General features: G+C 45.8%; 3 protein-coding genes across 10 annotated transcripts in view; 2 read left to right on the forward strand and 1 right to left on the reverse strand.

Annotated features, from left to right (window-relative positions):
• The window catches only part of LOC124208867 (glutaredoxin-3-like), a 41,169-nt gene extending 22,914 nt beyond the window's left edge, over positions 1–18,255 (forward strand). For 2 of the 5 annotated variants that reach the window (XM_046606727.1, XM_046606726.1), the window contains 5 exons: positions 6,375–6,953; positions 13,432–13,612; positions 16,057–16,279; positions 16,634–16,702; positions 16,767–18,255. In XM_046606727.1, the coding sequence (XP_046462683.1) occupies positions 6,401–6,953; positions 13,432–13,612; positions 16,057–16,279; positions 16,634–16,702; positions 16,767–17,345 (1,605 nt within the window). In that variant the 5' untranslated portion in view covers positions 6,375–6,400 and the 3' untranslated portion in view covers positions 17,346–18,255. Of the gene's footprint in view, positions 1–2,244; positions 2,779–6,374; positions 6,954–13,431; positions 13,613–16,056; positions 16,280–16,633; positions 16,703–16,766 lie in introns of those variants that run through there. The other 3 variants (XM_046606728.1, XM_046606729.1, XM_046606730.1) reach the window with 3 other exon arrangements.
• On the reverse strand, positions 17,578–21,431 carry LOC124208865. Of its 2 annotated transcripts, none has more exons than XM_046606722.1 (4): positions 21,229–21,431; positions 19,509–21,035; positions 19,272–19,413; positions 17,578–19,190 (listed from the first exon to the last, which is right to left on the reverse strand). In XM_046606722.1, exons 1-4 carry the CDS (start codon positions 21,414–21,416, stop codon positions 18,780–18,782), a joined length of 2,268 nt encoding a protein of 755 aa, XP_046462678.1. In that variant the 5' UTR covers positions 21,417–21,431; the 3' UTR covers positions 17,578–18,779. The 2 variants fall into 2 exon arrangements, with proteins under 2 accessions (XP_046462678.1, XP_046462679.1); XM_046606723.1 differs by having other exon boundaries at positions 21,225–21,361.
• On the forward strand, positions 21,413–25,527 carry LOC124208866 (1,2-dihydroxy-3-keto-5-methylthiopentene dioxygenase-like). Of its 3 annotated transcripts, none has more exons than XM_046606725.1 (5): positions 21,413–21,548; positions 23,728–23,853; positions 23,925–24,044; positions 24,114–24,296; positions 24,392–25,527. In XM_046606725.1, exons 2-5 carry the CDS (start codon positions 23,731–23,733, stop codon positions 24,506–24,508), a joined length of 543 nt encoding a protein of 180 aa, XP_046462681.1. In that variant the 5' UTR covers positions 21,413–21,548; positions 23,728–23,730; the 3' UTR covers positions 24,509–25,527. The 3 variants fall into 3 exon arrangements, 2 of the variants coding, with proteins under 2 accessions (XP_046462681.1, XP_046462680.1); XM_046606724.1 differs by having other exon boundaries at positions 21,440–21,552; positions 23,731–23,853; XR_006880668.1 differs by lacking the exons at positions 21,413–21,548; positions 24,114–24,296; positions 24,392–25,527 and adding exons at positions 21,562–22,728; positions 22,797–23,640 and having other exon boundaries at positions 23,731–23,853; positions 23,925–24,031.
• The last annotated feature ends 439 nt before the right edge of the window (positions 25,528–25,966 follow it).

A 25,966-nucleotide genomic window follows, 5' to 3' on the forward strand; every position in this document is an offset into this window, starting at 1 on the left:
GCTGTACGGTCGCATCATCATCACATTTTTCTGCAGTTTTTTTGAATTGACAATCGCATCAACGTCACGGCGACTGACACAAGTGAAAAGCCAATTTCGCCATTCTCTCTCCAGTGTGTCTCCTTTTATGGGTCGAATCAGAATCAAACCGAGGACAGTGATAATAATTCCCTTGACGCTTAACATGTATAGATGAAAATGCCGTCGAGTTGAGCAGCCGAGTTTCTCACGCAGCCATCGGTTGTCTGCTCATCTCTCTCCACTGTGAGTCTATCGAATGCAAATGAAATCGGATGATCTTGCCTTTCCATCTCTTTCTTTTTTCTCTTCTGTTTCTCGACGATGGAATCAAAGCGTTTCTGGTCGATTGCCAAATAGTCCCCGGCTGAATTCGAGACAAGTCAAGTCCCAGACGTTTTGCTGGGAAGAGAAAAAGACGCCGAAGCCGCTGAGAAAACGCTGGATGTCACATGCAACTTTCGGCGATAGAGGATCAAACGAACAGTCTGTGTGCCGAATAGCAAAGAGTCTGTGGATGGGGGGGACCCCCAAAAAAAAGAGAAAACGATGAACCAAAAGGTGCTAGTTTGAATCTATATGGTAATCGGATTGAATGGATGGATGGCAACTAGGGAGAGAGAGAGACATCCGGCCCCTCTTCGTTCACTGTAGAAAAGAGAAAAGACGGTGACTGGGACAATTATCGACTCTTGTCTATTTGTTCACGTTTGAAACTCTTTGCGGGTTAAGGTCAGGTGGCGAGTCATTTTGGCGGGGGGGATATCGTTGGTTGCTGATTCATCGATCCTTGTACACATCCGCCGCATTCGACGTCATCCAGCAGCAGCAGCAGCAGCAGTGCCTTAATAGGTTTTCCTTCTTTTCTTTTTGCCCAGTTGATTTTATTTTGACTTTTTCCTCCCTAGTAGCGTAGTTGTTGTCTCGACAACTGATGTTTTCTTTTTCTTCTCTTTCCTGTTGTTTGTTTTGCTACATAAATAATTCAGTCAAAAAACAAGGCGGGCACAACCAAACAAAAAGGAGAACATGGTGGCGTATACCGATATGGATCCTCTGCTGGCTACTGTTTCCTTGTGTGTGTGACTCGTAAAAAAAGAAGAAGAGAAAAGAGACAAGGCTAGTAGTGGATCTGGCAAGATGGGCCTACTAATAATACCCGAAAGAATAAATATAAAAAGTGCAACCCCAAACCTTTGCGGGCGATAGTAAAACGAGCGCCTCTTTCATCAGAGCCCAGTAGCGTCGGAGGGACTCGGTGACGTCTCTCCTTTTTGTTTTGTATTTTCAGACTGTCGCCGCTGTTTTATATCGGCCTCTCTATTTCCCCTCCGAGACTATGGCAACCCAACGAGATTGAAACCCAAAAGACCCCCCTCTCTCTTCTTTTCTCTGTTGTAGTTTTCAAATGAAATATTCAACCGGGCACATCTTTTGCCTACATCTCCTTGATGTGTAAAAAAAGATGGCCACAATTTCCTTTCTCTTTCAAATATTTTTTTTTAGTTTTTACTGTGGATATTTGTTTTAATTTGGGTTGCAGTCGGTTCATCATCATCTCCGTTGAGTTGACTTGACGTGATCTCATTTTTTGGAGGTTTTTTTTTTTCCTTTTTGGCGTTGTGTTTTGGGCCTGCTGTCATTCACAGGAGTTGTTGCCGCTGCCAACTTTTCAGCCCGTGGGGAGGAGGAAATGCGCAAGACAGAAGAGCCCAGCTCGAAAAGAATATCACAGGTCCCGTCGTGGCTATAAGCAAAGAATCGGCTCTGCCTGTCCGTCCGATTGTTGTTGGTCGGACTCTACCAGCATCGACAATCTCTTGGCTATCCATCGTCTCTCTCTACCCCCATGTTTCCTGTTTGGCTCTTTTTTTATTATTCGACAAGATGCGATTGCATTAACTCTCCAAGCTCTGCTCCCGGATATGCTCTGGCGTGTTTTTGCAACATTAAACCGACCGATGTCACGACACACGACCACGGGTAAAAACATGACGAATGCGGTCGGCCCCTTTTTTTCTTTTTAATATATTGCGTCGTCGGGGGTATATCGACACCCACTCCATTCACTACCCACCTTACACCATCGTTAATTCCTTCTTTGTCCTTGGACGGAATGCCCGTGAATGAATCATTTCCCATCGCCATCCCGCGACCGCACGCATCATTAAGTCACCCTGACTCTGCAATATCGAATAGTCGAATAGTATAGAGACTAGCTCAGTCGTTGGAACTTGGGATGTTGGTGATTATTGAGGTCAGTCGGCGGCCCATCGTTATTCAGTTTCTCACTCAGCACTCGCTGGGCCGGTTTTTTCTTCTTGTTTTGTTTTTTATCTGTTTATTTATATCGAGAGCTGGCTGTTTCGAGTCTGTTCTCTGAACGATTTGTATGCAGAAGCAAAAGTCGGGGAAACAACAAACAAACAACAGTTGAACGATCATAGTGAAACAACCAGCCGTTTGCGTCCGGCAGCTGAGGAATTTTTTTTTTTTTTCGCCTGTCGGAGATTTGAGTTGGAAATTTGCATTTGAATTTGTCGTCGATTTATTTATTTTGTTTGTTTGTTTCTTCTGCGGTTGTATACACCGCACACGCGCGTCTAGACTCTCGTTAGATTATGACGGGCCTCTGAGCTGATGTAAAGACCCCACCATCTCCTTATGAAGCCTCGGGACCTCTTGGCCGTTAAAAAAGAATAAGGAGGTGCTGCTGCTGCTGCCTGGACTTGGACGTGTTTGTGCTCACGCCTCGACCCGGTAACGTTAACAACCAAATCGGCTTTGATTTGAGATGTGCGAGTCTAGTTCCCAACACCATTTTTCGTATGGCTGTGTACACTCTCCCTCCAACCACCACCCCTTGGCCGGTTAGGGCCAAGTTCGCCTTTAGACGTACTGCAAAAAGCCAGTGAACGTGTACAGCTACTCCTGATTTATGATGATGGATTCCCCTTGTGTTGTTTCTCTCTGGGCGCCGTAAAAAAATCCGAGAAGAAGAAGAGGCTTAGTCCTTTCTGTGTTGTAGATATGCAAGAAGATGAAGAAGAAAAAGGTTTTTTGGCTTGCATTGGCAACGCGCGCCGACAGTCCATTTTGGCTGGCGTGTTTCTATGAACCCTATAGCGCCGTTTGACCGTTATCTCTTTTGACTGACTCTCTCTTATTCTCTTTCTGATATTTCTTTTTGTGTTTTTCTTCTTCTTTTTTTTTTACCCCGCTTTTGATACTTTTTGAATTATTTTCCAGCACTGACCGATCGCTCGCACACTCGCACTCGCATACCAATGACTTTTTTGGCCTATCCTTTTTTTTATTTTTCCACTGGCAAAAATGTTAAATAGCCACTCGAAGGAAAGGACGTGAAATGTTTTCTCTCTCAAAGTCTCGGAATTCAAATTCGTCACAGTAGCCACGGTATTATACTCCTTCTTCTTTTTATTTTATTTTATTTTTCTGCAAACAAAAAACTGAAGAAGAACTGAGATGGCTACTGATTCTTCTTCTTTTTCCTTGTTTCGACTCCTTGACACTATTTTGGCCATTTGAAAAAGTGGCGCGGACGGAGAAGATGATCGTGTTGCAAAAGTCGAAAACGGCAGCAGCATTCGCCAATGAATATTTATGATTGATATTGGTCTCTCAAACGTCGAGAGTGTGAACTCTATAAGGCTGGCTGACTGGAATCAAGCAGAGCAGAATAAGACTGGCCCATTTTGGGCTGCCGGTCCATGAAATGGTCGTCGCCCATATACATGCGCCAGGCTACTGCTGGGCCGGCTGACTGACTGGCTGGCCAGTCTTGTCAAGGCTTTCGCCTCTCGTCTCTCTACAACAGTTTGGGCTTCTCTTTTTTGACTCTCGTAACTCGATGGCCTGCTGATGCTGTTACGTATGGCCGTAGTTGTCGTTGCTGTTGTTGTTGTTGTTGCCGTCTTGCCCAGCATTTGACCTTATTCAGAGAAGAGAAGAAAAGAAACGGGTCTCTCTCTTATTTTCTCTCTCTCCGTATATAGGCTACCCTACCCTAACTCACTCGAGTCACTACCCAATCAGCTGATTGGAAAGAATGGCGAGCTTTAAGCAACAGCATTAGCATTAAACATCGCAGCTCTAGTCTACTTTATTAGACTCTTGGGCTCTACACGCTGCAACTAATATAGGTATGGCGCGCTGTACACAACACCAAGGGGACCCAGACTTGAATGAAACTAAAGACCAACCCAAAATAACCAAATAGAATTAACACTCGGAAAGAGAAAAAGAAAGAAAAATTCAGCTTTTGGCGAATAGGAAAAGAAAAAATAGTTAAACAGCTGGTCCTGCGGCCACGTCAAAGATGGATGAGTTTGCGTCCGACTCTTTTGGCCTTTCGTTGATCCGTCTTCGTTTGTCTTTCAACTGAATTGTGTGGCACTCGCATTAAATATTTAGACTGTTTAGACAGAAAAAGGAAGAAAACATTGTATAGAAACATTTGCAACTACAAGACGAAAAAGTCAACAAAAAGCGAAGGTTTGATAATAAGGTTGTTACTTAATATCCCGGCTAATAGCCTCAGAGTCCCCCGACAGCTCCGTTCATATTTATCTCCACACCAAAACGCTAAACACTGGCAACAGTATTTAATATTTAAGTGTTTTCTCTTCGTCTTTGCTTTCATGTATTTCGCTCATGTTATATTATCGCCTTTGACCATCTTTTTCTCTCTCCCTTGGCCCAAGCCTCTGAGCTATTTGGTTATTATTACGATTATTATCCGGCCGTCTAGTGAATCCAAGATGGGATGAGACTGTAATCGTTCACAGTGATTATTATGCAAGTTTAAGCAGCTCTGCTTTCATTTGTTGGTTTATTTCTTCTTCCCGGCACAGTCGAGATGATGTCCAATGCATCAGCAATGTGTTGGATGGCTGGCCCGATCTTAGCCGGGCAGCAGCAGAGCTGCAGACGTGTTTTTCAGGTTCCAGTCATTGCCTTATTCCATTTTTCCGTCCATTTTTGGCGGGCGGAAGGTTTCCCCCCCTTTTATCTCGTCGTCGTTGGACGGCCAGTGCGAGAAGAGACGAAGGCAACGAGGCGCGAATGGTTAAGAAAATTTCATCAGACAAGATTGAAGAATAGGATAATAAGGAAAGAAGAAAACAACCGAAATCCGTCGCGTTCATCACCGGTACCTTTTAAAAAAGAACACGACCGATGGCAATCACCACAAGGAAATCAGCCGACGCTCATCAACTCGCGATTTGATTTTTCATCCAAGTTGGCCAAATTTCAAGCGGAATTTTCTCGATGGCGTTTTTCTGACTTTGTTGTTGTTGTTGTTGTCGCTGGCTGTTTCGCCGGCCGGGCCGAAAGGGAATAATAAGGAAAAAAAGCGAGAGGGAGACGACGAAAACCAAAAGGGAAAAACAATGGGCCATTTCGTCTGTTTGTTGATTGCGCCGAGTGGTTGGCAAGAAGAAACAAAAAAAGAGAGATCCAATCAAGCCCACAACAACAACAACAACAACAAGACTCATTTTTTTTCTTTTTATTTTTTGGGGTACTCGGATGATATTATTCATACGGTCCCTCGTTTCCCTTTTGGTTAATTCGAAAAACTGCTCAAGTTGTTTGTGGGTTGCCATTGTCAAAAGGAAAAACAAAAGAAATTTATTTCATTTATTTTTCTTTTTGGCAAGCTGGCCCCAGAGCTAGTAGGTACTTGATTCGCCGCACGAACAATCACGACCGGGCGCCATCCTCTCCTTCTACACAAAAAATTTTACGCTGGAAAAAAAACCATTGGCTATGTTGGATTTCACATTTGGTCGCAATTGATTCTCCCCAATTTGTCAACACTGTTCCAGCCACTCTTCTCACCCCCTTTGCGCCATTGGCCGGACGGTGGTAGTTGAGAAAATGTGTGACTCCAGTTTCTGTCCAAATCGTCTTTTTTAAAAAAGACTCGAGTTGTTGTTGTTGTTGCCCAACACCAAAACGGCGGCTTGAATCTTTGACTGCGGTGTCGACTGTCGTCAAGCAGCGCAGATTCCTGTTTTTAAATGTTACACGAGTACTACGAGTATGGATTTGCCTCTTCTTTTTTGGGGTGGGTGAGTGGTGGACTGGCACATCCTTGTGGCCATGGCCGCCGATGATGAATGGGCCAGCTGGGGAGCCAGTGCGTCTCGTGAGCCCAGCCAAAATACCTTGGACGCCTTGTTTGATTGATCCATTTTCTCCCAATATCGTTTGCCTCCCCTCGCCATTTGGCAGTCGAGAAATCGATGAATAATCGAGGAAAAAAGAATTTGACTTTGGTTTTGTTTTAATTTTTAATTCTCCATTTTCGTTTGTGCATTTTGCAACAGGAGGTCATGCGTGGTGAGTGGTGGTGATGGCCGCCGAATGGAAACTTTGGATGATGACGACGACCGTCTTACCCCTGCCACTCGTCTCTTCCTCCTCGTCAGCGTCGCATCCGCCGACGCCGCCACTCCTGTTGCCTTCCACTTATCCACCTGATGATTACCTCCTCTCGGCCAGCTACAACAACAGCAACAACCACACGACTTGGTCCTATTACGGCGGTGGCGTCAATTCGTCGTCGTCGTGGCTGGCGACGGCCACGACCTTGTTGATGTCGACGACGACGACAAGTGGCGTCGATTCGATGGAGTCGTCGTCCTCGGAGGAGGAAGATGAGCGGTTCCCGGCCTACGTGAGTTTGCTGATGATGTTGTCGTGCGGTTTGATCCTGGTGGTGGGCCTGGTGGGCAACTGCCTCGTGCCCGTCGTCATCTGGAACAACCGCGACCTGCGCAACTCGACCAACCTCTTCCTGCTCAACCTGAGCCTGGCCGACATCCTCGTCCTCTGCGTCAGCATGCCCACCGTCCTCGTCGAGATCTACGAGCGACGCGACACCTGGATCTTTGGCAAAGTCATGTGTGAGTTTTCCAACCCAATTTTTACTATTTCCCATTATTCTGGCGGGGTTTTTTCTTACTCATTTGAATTGGTGGCGCCCACCACCCGCTGCCAAAAGATAATTATTATGGCCGGGGACCAGGTTGTTGCTGTTGTTGAGGTCGGGTTCTCTTGATGCGTTAATTGCGGCGTGAAATTATCAATGAAAGAAGAAGAAATTTTGACGTGACATTTCGACGGATTCCGCCAGCCGAAAATGCCGACACGACAAATTGAATTTCTTCCTCTCCAAATAATGAACTAATAGGGAGGGGGAAGGAGGTTAATGACGTGATGACGGCCCATTTTTTCCCCCTTTTTTTTCATTTTTAAGTGTCGTCGTTCTGCGGATATTTTTTTCTACGGTCGAATAATCGTCACAATTGCGCTGCTCCCGCCTATTATTTCGTCCAGTTTTTCTCTGACCTTTTTTACTTTTTTCTTTCTTTGTCGTGATGTGATGATATGCCGAGAAGACGGCCCTGTTGTTGTTGTTGTTGTTGTTTTTATTGGCTCGTAAATAAAGGCGGCCGCACGACGGAATGAGCGTCCAAAGAAACTCTAATGAAATTGTCTGATGGCCCCCCGTTCCGTCTCCGACAACAACATCAACAACATCAACTTCTTTTTGGTTGGTCTCGGCAGCTGTCTTAGTATGTATACATACCTGTTTCTTCGCCTTTTCCTTGTGGGTGAGAGAGGCGACAGAGAAGAAAAAGTGCGGAATGTGTTGGTGGCTCCTTGCTCGAGATCCAATCGACCAAGGAACACCCAAAAGGAGCCAACAGAAAAAATGCGCACACCTTTGAGCTTTTTATTTCATTTCATTTTGATTTTTCGCTCCTTTTTCAATGGCAGCAGAGGAACACGGGCGGGCGGTTGTCAATGAGCCGGGACAGAACCGGTTTGCACACAGTTGTGCACTAGTCCTGCCTGCCATTGTCGTCGTGCATAAATCAAATCGTAGGGGGGGGGGGAAGATTGCAGCCCTGATCATTCGGGGGCTTCAATGTCGACCACACACAACGTCGACAGATAGGCAACTGGCAACTGCTGTCGTCACCGTTGATTTCTCTTCTTCTTTTTTGCGCCGCAATCGTCAAAAAGTCAAAACAATCTCGAGTCTCCAAAGTCAAATGGACGACGACAACAAGTCGATGCCGTGTGAAGAGGCGATCGCACGAGATGCCAAGTCGCTCACGCACGTGTCCCTCAACACCTTGGCATAGACGCACATTGGATGTTGTCCGCTTGATTTCTTCCGCACTCTGACGTGCCCGCCTTTCCATATCGACGTCAAAAAAGTTTCCTTTTTCAATCGCTCCGTTGGTTTGTTGTTGTTTGTTGTTGGCGGTTGGCGGCTGTTGGTTCCATGTTTCCGCTAATCTACAAGATGACGTTGTGTTTATTAGACAGAAACTCGTTGTCTTGGATAGTAGTAGTAGCTGGCTGCTGGCCGATCGCCCGCCGGGACTATCTGGCCAGCAGTTGCGTAGCTCCTGGATATGTCCAGCATTTCATCAACAGAGTCTGAAGAGAAAGAAAGAAATAGAGTCTATAGACCTGTGGATTGGCCGCCCCCCGTCTGGCGTGCTAGTGTGCTGGTTGTTGTTGCCCCAACTGCAGAGACTCATCATCACGTCAATAACATTAGACAAGAGCCAACTTCTTATTAAACATCGATTAGGGCTGCAGCAACAGCAGCAGGGTCGGCTCCTATTGCGAGCCGCTCGGTAAATAGTCGTGGCCGCCAGATGAGAGCCGGAACCCTCATAACCGACGTCATTTCCTGTGTGTGCACTGCAATCTCTCCTCCTTCTCTCTCTCTCTCTGTTCAAGTTTGTTGATTTATTTACAGTCGAGAGTTGGGATGGACTAGGTAGTCGGCGGTGGTACAACAACATCAACAACAACAACTCGAAAGAAAAAAGAGTGACGAGATAGAAAGATGGGGGGTGGAGTGAATCATGCTTATCCGGCGGCGTTTTTTCTTTTTTAGAAAAATCAAAATTCTATTTCATCTCACAGTAATTCTCATCTCCAAAAAGGAAATCTCTTTTTCTTTTTCTCTGGTTATTTTGTCGACGTCACGATTGGCCATTGGTCGTTTGTGTGTGTTCGTGAACACAAAATTTGTGACGTTCAAAAGACGCATTCACGCATTTTTTTTTGGGCCCGGCAGCCAGCAAAAAGCCGCGCGGCAGACTTGTGTGTGTCGTTTGGATATTTTGAATCGTTTTGGCATGTGAAATAAGGTCCCGTCCGTTTGACGACGGAAGAATAGAGGCGAATCGACTTTTTTCTTTGGTGGGCGGCGGGCTGAGATCATTGGGTCGATGCCGTCGTCCCCTTTTGTCGAGTCTCGGGACGACTATCGGCAATTGCACGTGGAACGATGACGGCGCAGACATTGGTGAAATGGCCATCGACCGGCAAACGGCAAACGAAAAAATCGGGGACGGATCGAACAATAATCGAATGACGAATGCCAATGAGTTGACGCCGGGTCACGGCATGATGCCGCTCGTCATCCTGAGCTCCTTGTCAAGTCGCTGGCCGGCCCAGGAGGTTATTCCTTGCCACAGCGAAAACAACCCAAACCCAGTCTCAGTGGATTTATGGTAGTGCTGACCCTTGAATTCCACCATTTGTCGTCTTCTTTTTCTTGGCCACTTTTGACTGTGTATGGAGACCGCACCGCTCGACGTTGGCCAAAGTCATTTGTTTTTCTTGTTGTCTTGTCGTTGTAAACGCACCACCAACATCTATGACACGCAGGGCCAGCAACAAACAAACAAACAAACGCTGACGCCTCTGCCCAAAACTCGCCCGCCGCTGTGGACGGACAAGACAAAAAAAAAGAAACGGGGCGCGGACGCCCAGGTGTGGCCGTGTGTCGGCGTCTATTGCAGTAGCCAAAGAGAAAAATAAAAATAAAAAGAGTTGTGAATGTGCACTGGGAAAATCTTTTGACTCGCCTGGCCCGTCATATAAAGTGGAGGGGGGGAAACAGCGAAACCAGAAAAGACAATAAGACAAATCGCTTTTGAATGTGTGTGACATTACGAATAAGAGAGAGAGAAATAGAGAAAAACTGGCTGGCTGCATCAGTCGCTTTTTGATATCAGCTCAGAGATGAAAACAAACTGATTGCACAGGTTTCCACAGTTGCAGTAGACGATGCCTGGACCTGATTATTTTATGATTGCGAGACAACTGTCAGACCGCCCGGCTATGGCCATTTTTTGTGTTTGTGTGTGTCCCACGTCAGAGAGACCCAGTAACTTTTTCGTTCTCTTTTCTTTAAAGCGAAACACATTTTTTGCTGGGCCAAATGACTCATCCATCATTCGCCGGCGCCGTGAATTTTGGCTAGGCAACTCGGACACCAAATGTTGTTGTTGTTGTTGTTGTTCTTTGCTGGTTGTTCATCCTCCGCTTCGATCAATTGATGGAACGATTTTTGAATGTCGAATCAAGTCAAAACTTTGTTTTTTTTTTTCTTTGGAGATTTTCGGGAGGTTGTTGAACTTTGTGCCTCGGCTGATGTGGTTGTACAACTACCACACGACGTACAGTATGTGTACGGGTCGAAAGACACCAATTCTTTTTTTCCTCTTTCTACCTCTTGCCTGTTGCTTTCTCCTCTTCAGAGTTAAATCTTTGGATGGGTAGTCTCTTCTTGTTTATTTGAATGCTGAAATTTGAATGATAACTCGTATCCATCATCCGACGCTGATGGCGAAACGGATAGAACCCAGTTGGTAGTTGTAGGCCATCGCCAGCTATAAGACACCACGACGATTTGATCTCATGCATGAAATTGGTGTTTGGTGGTAGTCGAAGAAAGAAATCCAAAATCACCAAGGTGTCGGAGAGAATAAAGAGGCCAAGAATTCAAACAAAAAAAGAAAAGAAAAGAAAAGAAGACTACGGTAATTCATTTCTCAGTAGCAGCTCCTCTTTTGGCTTTTCTTTTTCGATGAATATCTCAGCATCAAGTCAATTCCGGCCATCCACCACCACTCATGGGTGTGCTGTTGTTGTTACTGTTGTTCGCTTCAGGATAACGACGTGTATACTTTTGATCGTTTGGCCTCCTCCCGTCACACGCAACCGACGGCTGCTGTTGCCGCCTGCCTCTAATGCGCAGAAATGCCAATCGCCTTTTAGAATAGAAAAACTCGTCTTGACACAACCCGTCCGGCACGAGCGCCGGGCACCCACGTCGGATCGGGTTGTCTTCGTCGTAGTTTTCGTCGTCGGTTTGGGATATCTGTTGATCGAGTGCGAGAGACGGGAATTGGCCGCGGGGATGATTATGATGACGTTGTTTTTCAGATGGGCATTTCTCTGCTGCTGCTGGGCGATGTGATCAAAGTGGGCCGGAAAACTCTGCTGCGCCCAAGCCCCTTATTCATTTGGCGGCACCTCCCTAGTTCGTAGTCCGTAGTGTAGTAATGATCACATAGTCTTGTATACTCTGTATATACTCTGTATAGTGCAGTTGGGTAAAAAGGTGGAATCGCATTAAGCTGCCAGACCCCCCGGGGTAATGGGCTGTACTATACAATACACCGAAATAAAAGAAATGAGGGGGGTAAAACAACAAAACAAAACCACAAAAGTATTAAGTAAAGTAAATTAGAGTATCGCAAAAATAAAAAGAGCTGCACGTTGGAAATCGAATTAGACCGTACTACACGTATTCACTTATTTCTAGTTACACCTCTCGGCCGTTGAGGAGATGATTGCGTTACCTCAGCAGGAGGAGGTCGCCATTTGGAGAATAGGCCAAACCAACACGGAAAGGGAAATTTGTTTATTCTCTTATATTCGCCACATAAAAACAATAATAAATCATCATCATCGTAATGCAGTTTGCGGTGAGTGCAGCAGCTGGGCAGGGCGAATTCCACCCACTCTGGCCATTTGTCTCTGCAGAGTTTTGACATTTTCTTTCTGGGTATTTCATTAGTAGTCGTCATCGGTTGAGCAGCGATGACAGACGAGAATTCCAATCATCTTTCGATTTCATTTAGTCGAATCATTTTCCCCTCCGCAGTAATGCCGTGAATGTCGCTCTGCTCAGGCCGCCGTGGAATCCCTGGCCCAATCAATTTTCCCTCGACTGTTCCAATTCGATGGCCATGACCAAAAAGGCCGCGATCGACTCCGACGAGCCTCTCTCTCTATTCTTCTCCTCCGACTAATAACACGACTAATCACTGCCCTCGAGTCTATTTCACCGATTTATGATGAAAAAAAAATGAAAAATGGAAAAACTGGGCGAACGAAAGGAAATGAATTTCACTGGCCTGGCGTTGTGGCGTGTGTGCCAGTTTGACGGGAGAAGGGATGGATGGAATTTTGGTTAAAAAGAAATTCCATTGGCGCTCAGCACTCTCCATCCGGGTCTTTCTCCTTTAGAATTTTGTTCTTTACCTTTTTTACCTTTTTTCTTCTGCTCACGCACACGCACACTGAGCACTGCACACGCACGCCGACTTTATTTGTGAAGGCGAAACCCCCCTCCGTCGAATCCCCTGGCCTTTTCTTCACGGGATGGAATTAGGAATTAGCATTTTCGTGTCAGCCTCGGTACCTTTTTCTTCTTCTTTTTGGCTCATTTTTTCGTTGGGGGGAGAATAAAAGAAGAGACGACCGCAAAGAAAAGAATGAAAAAGAGCCTTACTCTAGTCGTTATTTCAGTCGTAGTAGGTACCACTCAATTTCCTCGACGGTGAGAAAAGTGCAGTGAGACACGAGCAGGACAACCGACGACCATTTCGATCGGTTCATAATAATATTCGGGTTGGGTTCTGTTACGCGTTTGCCCATTTCCAAATCAATCACACACAATTTTCATCCTCATCGAAATTTTCAACATTTTTCTTCATTCCATTTTTAGAAAGTTCTTTTTTTAGAAGTGGGTTTGCCGTGTTGGGTCAGAGCTGGGCAATGGGCTGGCTGGCTGGCCGGCGGTGCATTATGCCGATGCGATAATAATAGTGTGAACTCACACACAAAGGGGGTCTTTTTCTTCTTCTTCTTTCTTGTTGTGTTTTTATGGCCGTGTTTTACAACGCGACGACACAGTGAGAAGGACGAGTCGACTTGGTGGTGCGAGTCATAAAAATCTTGGCGATAGTTTGAAAATGGCAACGGCTTTTTAATCAGGGAATAAATTCCATCCGATGGAAAATGAGCCAGCACCGCTCAGTTGAGACTTGACTGCAATCATAACACAAGTCTTTTAAAAATCGATTTCATTTCATCGCCCAGTCGCCCAGCCATAAAAGAAAACACACACACACAGCCAAAAGTCTATTTGCATATCGTTTCATCGCCGCATTTTTGCTCCTTTTTATTTTTCTTTTTACATTTCCAATATTTGATCAACACTCTTTTAATATTGATTTGATGGCATTTTCTTGTTTTTTCTTCTTCTCTCCAAAGGTAAATTGGTGCCGTTCGTGGAATTGACGGTGGCCCACGCCTCGGTGTTGACTATCTTGGCCATCTCCTTCGAGCGCTACTACGTCATCACCCGTCCGCTGAGGGCCGGCTACACTTGCACCCGCATGAGAGCCCTTTTCATCATCCTGGCCATTTGGGTCCTCGGATGCATCACCTCCAGGTAAAAACAACAAACAAAATTCGGTAGAATTCGGCTTTCCCTATGCTCCGACTTTGTTTGTCTTCACGTCCATTAAACAACTGCGAACGTCGTTCACACCCACCGGTCGAGAAAGGGGGGAGCACTGGGTATATAACCATTTATTAACTTTATTTTGTGTGTGTGCCTGGCCATCGCGGGACTCTTTGTTTCCTCCTTTTTGTTGAATTGTGTAAACAAAATCAAAATGAATGGAGAGAGATGACGCATGGCGCCATCAGCTGTTGAATTTTTCCCAATCAAAAGTCATAATGGTGGGTGGGAGGGGCTTCACGACCGATACATCACCGGACGAAACTTTTCTTTTTATTTTTTGAATTTTTTTTGTTGGCGCCGTGAGTCGCTGGGCAATTTTCAGCGTCCGTGTTTTCCCGTTTTGATTAGAAAAATTTAATTTGAAAAGAATGAGGAAAGTTTGTGAGTTGTTATCCCGGTACAAAGGAAAAAAGGTCGTGAGGAGAACGGGCGCAACCCCTCACCACCATTTCTCTCTCTCCTTTTGAAATGGCGTAGGAGTTGACGACCGTCGTACATTCATCACGTTGCATCCCATTCGGATGTTTTCCCCTTTTCGTCGTCTTTGACTTTTCGTTGGCGCCGGGCACCGGCCAAAAGAGCGGGACCACTCGAATCATCTTCCCAGTGGGTTTTTTCTGTTGTGTTGCCCGGACGATTAGATGGACGGCATGTGGACGGACGGTCGAAACAGACCATCATCATTACGTTGATGATGATGATCATTAACTCTGCAATCTTACCTGTCCTCTAGGAGGGGGCAGGGGAGTCGTCATTAGAGGAGCCGGCCCGGAGAGACGGGCAACCCGTCAACTTTTTGACTCTCGTTCGCCTTCATCTTCTTCTCCTCTTTGGTTTTTTTGACGTTCCGAAAAAGTCAGTCGGCGGTTGGCCATTTTTTATCCCGCGGTCGCCGTCATCTTCTTGGCGCCCTGGACGCACAAATTCCTTTCCCTTTTTTCTTTTTCATTTTTCTTCTGTTTTCTTGTGCGTCTCGTCAAAGGCTTTTGATTGATGGCATTTGGCTGTGACTTTGGGTTGGCGACCACGCCCTAAAAGGTGGGAAATGATTGACGTTCCGTCGATATCGTGCCGCTACTCGTTTGTGTGTCCAGGGTCCAGTCATCAACCCAAACTCAAAGGGGGAGTGAAGGGGTGGCAAACGAAAAACTTTTTTGGCTGCGGTTGGCGAAAGAACTGCCTAACGAACGGACGGACGAGATGACGTCAAACGAGATTGAAGCGTCTCTCTTTTCGGCTTGATCTTCTTCTTATCAGTTACAGGACAACTTTTGAAGGAGGCGACGTGAACGCAGGGGGAGAGAGACCTTGATTCGTAAATCACTTTACGGTCTCATCCAGCATTGGCCCAGCACCCTGAGGGCTGCTGCCCAGATGCCGCCGTGTGCGTCTCGTGAGTCGGCCAACGTTTGACAGTCGCCAATTTGAATTGTTGACGTGCCAAAAATTTCAAAAACTGCCCACCCGTTTTGGCTTCTTTTTTCAATTTGTTAAATGCGCAGTGAGTGAGACCCCAGGTCCAGTCGAGAGCCACAGGAGCAATTTGAGTGGCTGCTGGTGATTTCCTTCTTTTGCTCGGCGGTGGTCATCGCGTCGGCGCCAGATGGAACCCGCCAGAGACTCACCCCAATGTCATTGCGTTTTCTCGACAATTCACCGGCAATTTATTTCTTCTTTCCATTTCTATTTTTTTGATCGGATGAAAAACAAGACGCCAAAATGTCTTGGCCCCATGAACTGGCGAGTCATGTTTCACACACTATACGCCGGCCCATTATGATTCCTCACGTGATTTATTCCTGTTCAAATTGAACTGCCAAGCCGACGGCGTTGAAAACAGTGGCCGACAGCAGCTACTGCCACTGCATCCGGCATCCATTGAGAGAGAGAGAGGGGGGGGGGTATGGCCAAAGAGAGTGTTGTATAGTCGCCCGACTAGTATAGTGAGAGTGTTGGTGGTTGTTATTGGGGTGGCGGATATGTGGATATTCCCCCCACCGGCTCTTTTTTTTATTCCGTGCGTGTGTGTCGATATCCATCGACGACTAGGACGATGTTTATACTCGACTCGGACTGGATTCGCTTTCGGCTGTTTTGGCTCTTTTTGGCTCATGGCGTCGTGTGTGGGCTGGGCTCAGATGGCGGCCGCCCAGCGCTCTATCCGTACAGCAGCAGCAGGGGGGGTCATTCCGAGCGGAACGTGATGAAACTACTCCACGAGCTACTCCACTACTACCGACTACTTAACCGATCCCGTGTTGAGGATTTCGTCGGGCTGGGCTGGGTTGGGTTGGGGTGAAACCTTTTTCATTTCTTTTTGTTTGTTGTTTTTCCTATTTCTTTCTTCATATTCTCTTACCTCATTGCAGTCCCATGTTGTTCCTGGCCAACTATTTGGAAGCCGACGAGAACACGGCAGGATCGTCTGCCGGCTGCGTGACGCAGGCCAACACGTTCTGGTCGGTTTTCTACTACATCGCCGCCATTTGCCTCTTCTTCTTGTTGCCCTTGATCGTCCTCGTCCTCATCTACTCCGTCATCGCCCGTCACTTGGTCGCCGATCCCTGCACCGCCTCCAATCATCGCATCCAGGTGAAATTCTCTTTCTCCCATTTTTCGTTTTTTTCTTGACTGGCAACGGATGGCAACTGGCGCAGCCCACACGCGGCGCAAACGTCGTTGACATTCATCGGCGGCCAAAACGGCCGTGCCGCCAAACGGGCCTAAAAAAGAGAAAAGGAAACTGACCTGCTGTTTACAACCTGGATGGAATTTTTTATTGTGGTCGAGTCGTGGGTCGGATATCAAACGCATCCGACTCGAACTCGTATGGTGACGTCCAAGAATTTCCCTCCACTCGTACACGCCGACGTGTAGAAATCGAATCATTGACGCCATCATGTCCGAATGTTGTTTACAAGTTTGTTTTTGTCTGGATGTGAACAGGTGCAAACGTCGGCGTCGGTGGCGGCCGGAACGGATCACGTCAACCCCAACTTGCGGGCCCGTCGCCAGGTATAATCGTCACCTGAATGAAATTAATGAATGAATCATAAATCATTATTAATTCGACGCACAGGTGGTGTCGATGCTGGGCACGGTGGTCGTCTTCTTCTTCATCTGCCTCTTGCCCTTCAAGATCTTCACGTTGTGGTTCATCCTGACGTCGGACGAGGACATCCAGATGATGGGACCCGAGACGTACTACCACGTGCTCAACTTTTGTCGAGTCATGTTCTACCTCAATTCCGCCATCAATCCCATCCTCTACAACGTCATGTCATCCAAATTCCGGACGGCCTTCCTCAAAGCCCTTGGCTTCACGTGGGCCGGCCGGCGCAAGCGGCTCCTGCGCCACCTCAGCCGCCAGAGCACCTTCAACACCACCACCACGTCCGGCACGGCCTCACACTCGGCCACCACCAGCAACAGTGAGCACCAGCTCATCAAGCGGATGACCAAGGAGGATCTCCTGGCGGCCGCCAACAGTCCCCGACCCGTCCTGCAAAAGTACGGACGCCAGGGCAGTTGCACCGCCGCCAACCGGGCGTCCAGCAAACCTCTGCTGACGGCCACTCTCTCGACCACGTCCCACACCAGCGTCGTCAATCCGACCGAATCCTCGTCGTCTGCACACCACACAGACAGTCACGTCTGAAACGCCAACCCAACCCCCAAACCCGTGAATCAATCCGAGGAAACGAACAAAAAACAAACCCAACTGATGGATCTCATCTTTTTTTTGAAAAAAAGGCAATTTCGCGCCACCAACCAAGTAAAAAGCAAATCACTGACACAAATCTCCGTGCACAATTTTTCCGACATTCTGATTCTTCATTTCGAAATTTTCACCTTTCTTCTTCTTCTTTTCGGCTGCAAATTGAATTCGAAATGCCGGGGCGTCGTCGTCCGTATGTCCTTGTGTACCTCATCCATTAATCCTTCTACCCTCATCAGGACATTGCGACTCTCGTGACTTGACTATCATCATATCTCCTTGTCTCTTTGTATGTTTATCTAATCCGATATGATGCCGTTTATTTTTCCAAACTCTTTTCTTCATTTTCTTCATATTTTTTGGACTGGATTAATTGGTTGGATTCAACGGTCAAGTCAATCAATCCAGGCTGGTGTTTGTTATTTTTGGTTTTCAGTTTCGTCGTCGCAAACAAAACAAACTATTACGGTATGCATTCTTCAACGTCATATAACATTACCTTATCCTCTTATCTGCATCCCATTCATTGACAAACATTTATATACAAACGATCATCGTAATGGCCAGTAACTTGTCTGAATTTCAAAAGAGACAAATGACTGAACAGTGCGTTGAAACTGTGATGACGCCTGAGAACAAAACAAAAATTGGACGCGTTAAATGATACACCGTAATACGATGCTATAGAAATCTCTATTTAACACTTTTATTTATCCCCCTTTCACGATTACGTGTCTTATTACGTCATTTCCCGAATTTGTTAATCAATTGTTTCAACCTCTTCTCCTCCGCTCGTTCGTTCAATGTTTCAACACCTTATACAATCAAATATATATGAATTCCGATCGCGCTCATAGTCGACTTGTGGCTTTGACTCTCGTCGTGACTTCCAGCCGGCGGCAGGTGAGAGAGGTGGCGGATGTCGTCGCTTTATTTTTTGGTAATGCGACAACGACCGTCATTATTTTTCTTTTCTTTTTTTGGTTGAATTTGTAGTTTTCTGATTTATTTCATCCCGGCTTGTTTTGTTTTTGACAAAAATTGTTTTTTAATTATCACAGTCACGAAAGCTGTAGGAGAGAGGGAGAGAGGGAAATGTAGAGAGACGGGGATTCTTCTTCTTGGAGAAGAGACAAAACCGCAAAAATCCAAACAGGTAAATAAACAAAAGTGGGGTGGGGTATTATGGTCATCATCAACACTTCGGAAATGTATATGTATATAATAATTAAATCGGTTGGGAAATGTTTGATAGGTCGTTGTGCTTTTTTCTTCGTTGGGCAGGACATCAAGTTATTGAAGAAAAACAACAAAAATTAAAATTAAAATTAAAAGGGAAAAGTTGCAGCCAATGTGATGATATGTCGTTGTGGTCTAGCCGAGTAGATATTCCTTGTATCCGCGAATGCTCTTGATTTGCTTCTTGAGTAATTTGACGAATTCGGTCGGCTGGATGAGGATGGAAACGGCCTTGCCGACCGCGTTGAGCCGGTCTCTCGCCTCGCCTTCCTTGGAGCAAAGATTCAGTGGGCGGCCGTTGATCTCGGTCAACGTCCAAGAGCAGGGCATCGGGGACGAGGACGACGAGGCAGATGAAATGAGCGTTAACGGACTCAGGGCCATCGGTGGCACGCCTTGCTGGGCAGCTAATCCACCGGCCACCACTTCGCGGATCTCTGCACCGCCGCCCGCCTCGGTGAGGACGATGCCCAAACTTTGGCCCTCGGCCTCACGTCGCAGGTGGAACACCCGACCGAAAGGGATCCGGCGAACGATAAATTCAATCTGCAAACACAAATTGAAGACGAGAGAGTCAGTCAGTTATTGAGAGATAAACCGGAAGTCAAGAGATTGTCCTTTTATTACCTGGCCGGACGATTCATTTTTGATGAGTCGATTCACATCGACCGATGAGGAAACGTTGCAATGGCTGACGCGGATGATTTGATCGCCGATATGGAAAACGTTGTAAAGTAGCGGCTTCTCTTTCTGCCGCCATCCGGCCACCCTGCGAGAAATGACCCCAAACAGCCAAACACCCAAAATAGAAAATCAAAAAACAGTTGAGACCAAAAATGAAAGGCCAAAAAAGGGGGGAAATACCAAACAGTGCCGAGGGCGTCGATCAAAGCTATCGTGTTGTGGCAGTCCCTCTTCTTAAGGATGATGCGGACGCCGGCTGGATGCTGCATCTCCATCCGCAGACGGGCCACTTGCCTCTCTTTCAGCGAATAGCCTGACTCCGGGCCACCTGGGCCGTGGTTGGCGTTGACGGGCTGGAGAGCCGCACCGTTGCCCGACGATTGGTGATTGGACGGAGTCGGCCGGAACAGGGGACTGCTGTGTCTCGTGCCCAGCGGGTGATGCGAACTAGTCGAAGGCTGCGGAGGAGATGAGACAAACATCGGCGGAGGCCTTGGCATGAGGACGAGTCCTCCATCTCTGCCCCCACGGCCAGGGGGTCCCGGTTGCAAAAGCAACGGAGGCGGAGGGATGGATCGCGGCATCTGAGGATGGAGATGCTGATGCTCTTGCCCGACGCTCATGGTCCGTCTCAGACCCTCGCGAGTTCGTTGGGCTTGTCCGTGGGCTCCAATGTTGTGATGTGTCAAAGGATGGTGGTGATGTGACGGCGTCCGCACGACCACCCCGTGATCGGCTGGATGAGCTGCTGCTGCTGCTGCTGGTGGGCCTGGAGGAAGCTCCGGTAGCTGCCGGCTACTCCGGTGATGGGTCGTTGTGGGAGTCGCAGGGGTAGCGAGAAGAGGGAGAGCAGAAGAAGAAGAAGAGCTAAATATGGCCTCGTAACTGTTTTCGACTTGGATGGCTTCGCGCAAGGAACTCGGCGCACTGGCGATTCGTACACGCGTCGAAAACATACTGGGCGTGGATGCTGGAACGGCACTGGGTTCGATGGCATGGAAGGTTGAATCATCCGAAATGTCTTCGTTGACAGAGATGACGGTGACGTGAGACTCGACTGCATCGCCGGTCACAGACTGCGACACTGTCGTCACCTGCGACTCGATTGTGTCGGCGTAAAGCACGTCTGGTTGCTGCTGCTGCTGATCAGAACGGATTGCATTCCGGCTGGCTGGCGGAAGTGGCAGAGGCGAATTGGGGTCTCTGGTGGACGAGAGGTTCGTCATGGGCGGAGGTTTGGCAGATTCTGGAAGGGGAGAGTAGAAATTCTCTTTTGGCTCGAGGACACCAATATCGCGAAGACGGTTCCTCAGAACGTCCACCCATTCGTTCATCTGTTCGCGAGTCGAAGCGCCCAGACGTAGGGCTGTGCACTCACGACAGGTGACCACAAACTCAAAGGTGTCACCCTGCAAAGCGATGGAATGGGAGACATGCATGCACTGAGCCAGCGATGTGGCCCAAATAGGTTGGTGCATTGGAGTGGCTTTGGGTTCGATGTAAAACTCCAGGAATGGCTGGACATCATCGTGGATGCAGAAGAGGGCCCACAGACGTTCATACTTTTTGCCAAAGATGACTCCTCTCCTCTCGCCTGGGAATGATACACCCTTGAGCCAGCCCGCTTTGTAGACTTCTCTCACCGAGAAGGGTGGAATGTTCTGTTGAGCTAGAGGACTCGATTCCCCATTGCTGTTTGCCATTATCCTAAGGGATACACAAAAACATTGGTAAGGTTACACTGCTCCTTAAGCAAGTTGGTTCTTGTTGCTGCTTAAAAGACAACCGATAACCTGATTACGATAAAATGAGGGTAGTCACGTCGTCGTATGCGTCACTCACATCCAAACAACAAATAACAACAATAACAAAGCTGAAAAGCCAAACCGGGTATACCTACTGAATCTGTCCAAGACCCACAAGTGAAGATGCCTCACAGAACAATGTCAAACAACGGCATGATTGTAAAACAATACGATTCCCATAAGTCGTTACTCGACATCCGGAATTTCTCTTCTTTTTGTTTGGAAACCAAACAACACGATTTTTCGTTGATCTACTTTCCTTTTTGCAGACAATTTTCGCCATCTAACAGTTTTATTTCGAACTAGTTCAGTAGCAGACGACTAATCCCGCGTCAAACAATTTTTCCCAATCTGCCACATGTGCAGCGATTGAACCGCTGAATAACACGAATCTTGTCTCAGTGGTATCATTTCTAAAGGTAATTTGCCAATTTTTTTCACCAGAATACCTTTTATGTATTGATTATTGGGATAAAGTTAAGTTTGCAATGAGTAGCGAGGAAAGTCTAGATCTGCCACTGCTCAGTTTGGAAAGTGGCTATAAAGTAGAACACTACCTTTTGAAGTTAACTTGTCATTTGGAACAAAAGACTTTTTCTGGGGAAGTTTATGTTTTTGTTAAAAGTACTTGTCCAGAGTCGGTATTGATTTTAGATCTCAAGGATTTATTTATCGACAAAGTGGAAGAAGTTGATTGCAGCGATGGGGAAATTTTGAACTTTTTAAGCAGTTTTGAGAAAAGAAAGAGTTACAAGCAATTTGGTTATTGGACGTCAAAGAAAGCCAGGAGAGTACTGAACCCTAACTTTGAAAGTTGGTGTGTTAAAATCACAACTCTTGAAAAAAGAGAAACATTGGTTTGTCTTCACTACCATACCAAACCAGAAGGAAGCTCAGTTTCCTGGATTCTTGATGATGATGGAGCAAATTCTTGCTGCCTAACTACTGGGAGTCTAATCAACAATCGATCTCTGATGCCCAGTCAAGATGCACCAGCTCTCATGGCTACTTGGCAGTTATTGCTGCAAGTCCCAAACGATTTCAGTGCAACCACCACCGGTGACGAAACCGGGCTTCTTACTGATGCGGGTACTTATTTTTTCACGTCGATGCTGCTACCGATATCTACTTTTGCTCTTGGAATCGGGAAATGGAAATGTACTGACATTCCTATGAGTGTAGAATGTGTTGTACCTGATGATCGATTGATAGAATGTCGCCATCCGCATTATCCGTGTCCGTTCGCCCAGATTGATGTTGTCGGTCCTCGGATCTCTTGTCGAGTCTTCCATTCAGATTCCTTTGACCCATCGATTCTCAAGGATTACATCTCTTCTTCGATTGAAACCATTTATCGCATTCTGGGAAGGCATGTTGTTCCGAAATTGGATTTTATCATCGTTCCACAATCTGTGGCCTGTCTCGGATTTGTGTCTCCGGGTCTGATATTGATCTCGCCCACCATTCTTTTCGGCCAAACACCGATGCTGGCTAGACTTGGCCACGAAATCAGTCACTCTTGGTTCGGCATAAACATTGGCCCGAAAAACTGGAACGAAGAGTGGATAAGTGAAGGTTTCGCGACTTTTATGGAGGTATTTTTCTAAATGCAAATTCCAATAGACATTTTATTCATGATTTTTCTTTTTCTCTCTCTCTGTAGGATGTCGTCGATTTAAAGATGTCAAAGTTTGCTCATCGAAATGAACTTTTGGCGTTGAAGGCAATCAATCGCTATGAGATCCTCAAGTCCGATTGCCAAAATGTCGATCCTTCTCTGCAGCGGATGAGCGCATTCGATCCGGAACTTAACGTTGTTATCAATGGCTTGAATCGTGACAAAACAGTCTCGCAAATTCCTTATTTGAAGGGTTATTTCTTTCTGATTCAGCTGGTCAACATTGTTGGCTTAGATCCTCTCTTGATGGCATTGAAATGCTTCGTCGAACATTTTCACGGCTGTTTGGTGACTACAGCCGAATGCGTCGAATTCTTTTGCCTACGATTCCAGCAAAAAGAGGAGATACGGTACCATGCGCAAATGTGGCTCTACAGCTCCTCATTGCCCAACAACGACCTCTTCGTTACCAATCGCCTGGACTCCGAAGTGGCTCAGCACTTTGAGTATTGGAAGCGGCGGCGCACACACAATCCTCCCTCGTTCACGTTTCCCCAATCCACACCTGACCAAGTCCTTGCTTTATTGGATCGGTTACTGGTATTGGAAAGCAAATTACTCTCGAAAAATGTTTGCCGTTTCATGGATCATTACAAGCCTCATTTGATGAATGCGGATGTCTACCACCGTGCTTGCGAATTGATTGTTGCTCAGCGGTGTACTCCGCTTTTACATTTGGTTCAGCAGTTTCTACTTCAACATCCGGCCATGGGCGCTTATCTTTATGGAGAGCTCGTCCACTCGGATCGTTCAGAGTTCCATGCCGTTGCCATGGAAACCTATCGTCAATTAGAAAACAAACTGGATGTTAATTTAAAATCCATTATAAGTGATCTCATCTTTTAATGAGCTCAATAAAAATGTATTTGAATATCGTAATTTTACGTTAATTGATTTATTTTTATTTTATTTTTTCAAGATGGTTAGCGCTTGGTACATGGACGACTCGGACGAGGATCAGCGTTTGGATCACCATAAAAATCCACCCCAGCCTGTAGACATGAAAGATGTCGTCAATCTTACTGGAGTCCTCCACTGGAAGGTTAATACAAAATCTTTTACATTAGTTTGTCGCATTGCTTCCTTAATATAAAATTTATTGATTTGATTTAGTTGAACGTTGACACGTACGAGGAAGACGGTATGCTTGATAAAATCAAGAAAGATAGAGGCTACAACTACGAGGATGTGATCGAGATATCACCCGAAAAGTTACCCAATTACGAAGAAAAGGTTTAAATATTTATATTGGCAATCTAATTGCTTAATCAATTACTTATTATTTCTTTGCAATAATTATAGTTGAAGATTTTCTTCTCCGAGCATTTACACACTGACGAAGAAATCCGATTCGTAGTGGCTGGCTCCGGTTTTTTCGATGTGAGAGACGCAAAGAATGACAGCTGGATCCGCATTAAAGTGGAAGCTGGCGACTTGCTGATTTTGCCCGCCGGCATTTACCATCGTTTTACGTTGGATTCCTCGGTCTGTTGTTGAGTCATTTGTGTCTTCTCGTAGTTTTCGTTCACCAGACCGCTTTCATTTTTCATTTTGTGCTAATATGTTTTGACTATTTCTAGAACTACATCAAGGCCAAGCGTTTCTTCGTTGGTGAACCTGTTTGGACTCCTTATAACCGACCAGCCGATGAAATGCCTGCCCGCCATGAATATTTGGCTTCCGTCCAATCCAACTGACCAAGTGATATCCAATTTTAACTTTTAAAAATATTATAGGTAGATTTGGATTAGTCGTTAAAGGACCATATGATATTTTTCACTGTTCAATTGTTAACGGGTTGGAATTCTAACCGTTTTTTCTTCGATTACATTTTGGCTAAAAAAAAATGATTAATGCAGATAAACCTTTTAGTAGGTAGCAGACAGCGTTGTTCATCAATGTCAACGCAATTCTTGGGAATTGACGGAGGTCACCACCAAAGATTTATTCATTTATTTTTATTTTTTATTTCTGAAAGTTGCAATCAATTATTTGCCAGTACGATTCGCCTTATTAAGCCGTTCCTTTTTCTAGTTTAGGCTACTGGTTTTCGAAAGAGTCGCCGAACAAGAAATACCTTGGAGCAGTCCATCAAAAATCGAGTGCGTTTCACAAACGGTTATTCGATCATTTCTTTTTATCGTAACTTTGTTAAAAGAAAACAAAAACAAAGAGTCTGTTTCTTTTTCTGAAATGGCTTACTTGTCGAGACGAGGTCGTGAGAATACTTTAAAGGAAATTTTTCTGAAAGTTTCTACACGGAATGAAAAAAGACAGCCTCCCACGAGCAAAACAAAACAGAAAAAGCAGCTCGTGCTGCGCTTCAAAGAATTTCTTTCAATAGTTATTGTGGTTTGCTAAAAAAAAGATGTAAATCATATTCTAATCTCTTCGGAATGAATAGCTTTTGAAGGTCTGAAAACTTGTTTATATTTCCTATCTCGAAAGTTTTTTCTTTATTTTATGGCGGAAGTTATCGCAGGTTTAACCTATTTTCATCTATATCTACAAAAGACAAGACCCTGGAAACAAAAGTGGCGATTCTTTTCCGCTTTCTCTTGAATTTAGTCCCACACATTTGACTACTAATGTTCATAACATTTTTCCCTAGTTGGCCAAACATCGCGCGTCTGATAATTGACTGCAAGGAGGAGCCCATTAATGGCGATGCAGGTAGGAGACGTCGTACAAGAAACAATGGCGATAATTACTGGAAAACAAAAAAACAGAAGAAGCTTTGCAAGCCTTAATTTGGATGCAGGATGTAGAACCTGTGTCGAAATGATGCGGGGTTGTTGAGCTGATGTACAAAAAGTCGCCAGACGAACGTCCAGGTTGTATTCATCTGTTTCCAAGGGCGGTAGTATCATCATCATCCCCTTTTTGAAGGAGACAACTTTTGTCGTTTTTATTATTTTTCTTTTGTGCACTATTTATTCTTAAGGGAATAATGACCTCAACCATTTCGCCACGTCCTTAACAAAATAATTCAGGTTCCACTGCATGACGTTTCTATTCGACAGTCAGGTTTTTAATCAGTTGATAAATTCTCAAGGTATTATATCTACTACATTTTGTTGTTGTTGTCTTCCTTGTATTGCGGGAAGATGGATGGAAAGAAATGGTAACACTTTTTTATTATTATTTATCTTTTA

Source organism: Daphnia pulex, chromosome 12 (assembly GCF_021134715.1).
Source record: "Daphnia pulex isolate KAP4 chromosome 12, ASM2113471v1".
In the NCBI taxonomy this organism is placed as follows: domain Eukaryota; kingdom Metazoa; phylum Arthropoda; class Branchiopoda; order Diplostraca; family Daphniidae; genus Daphnia; species Daphnia pulex.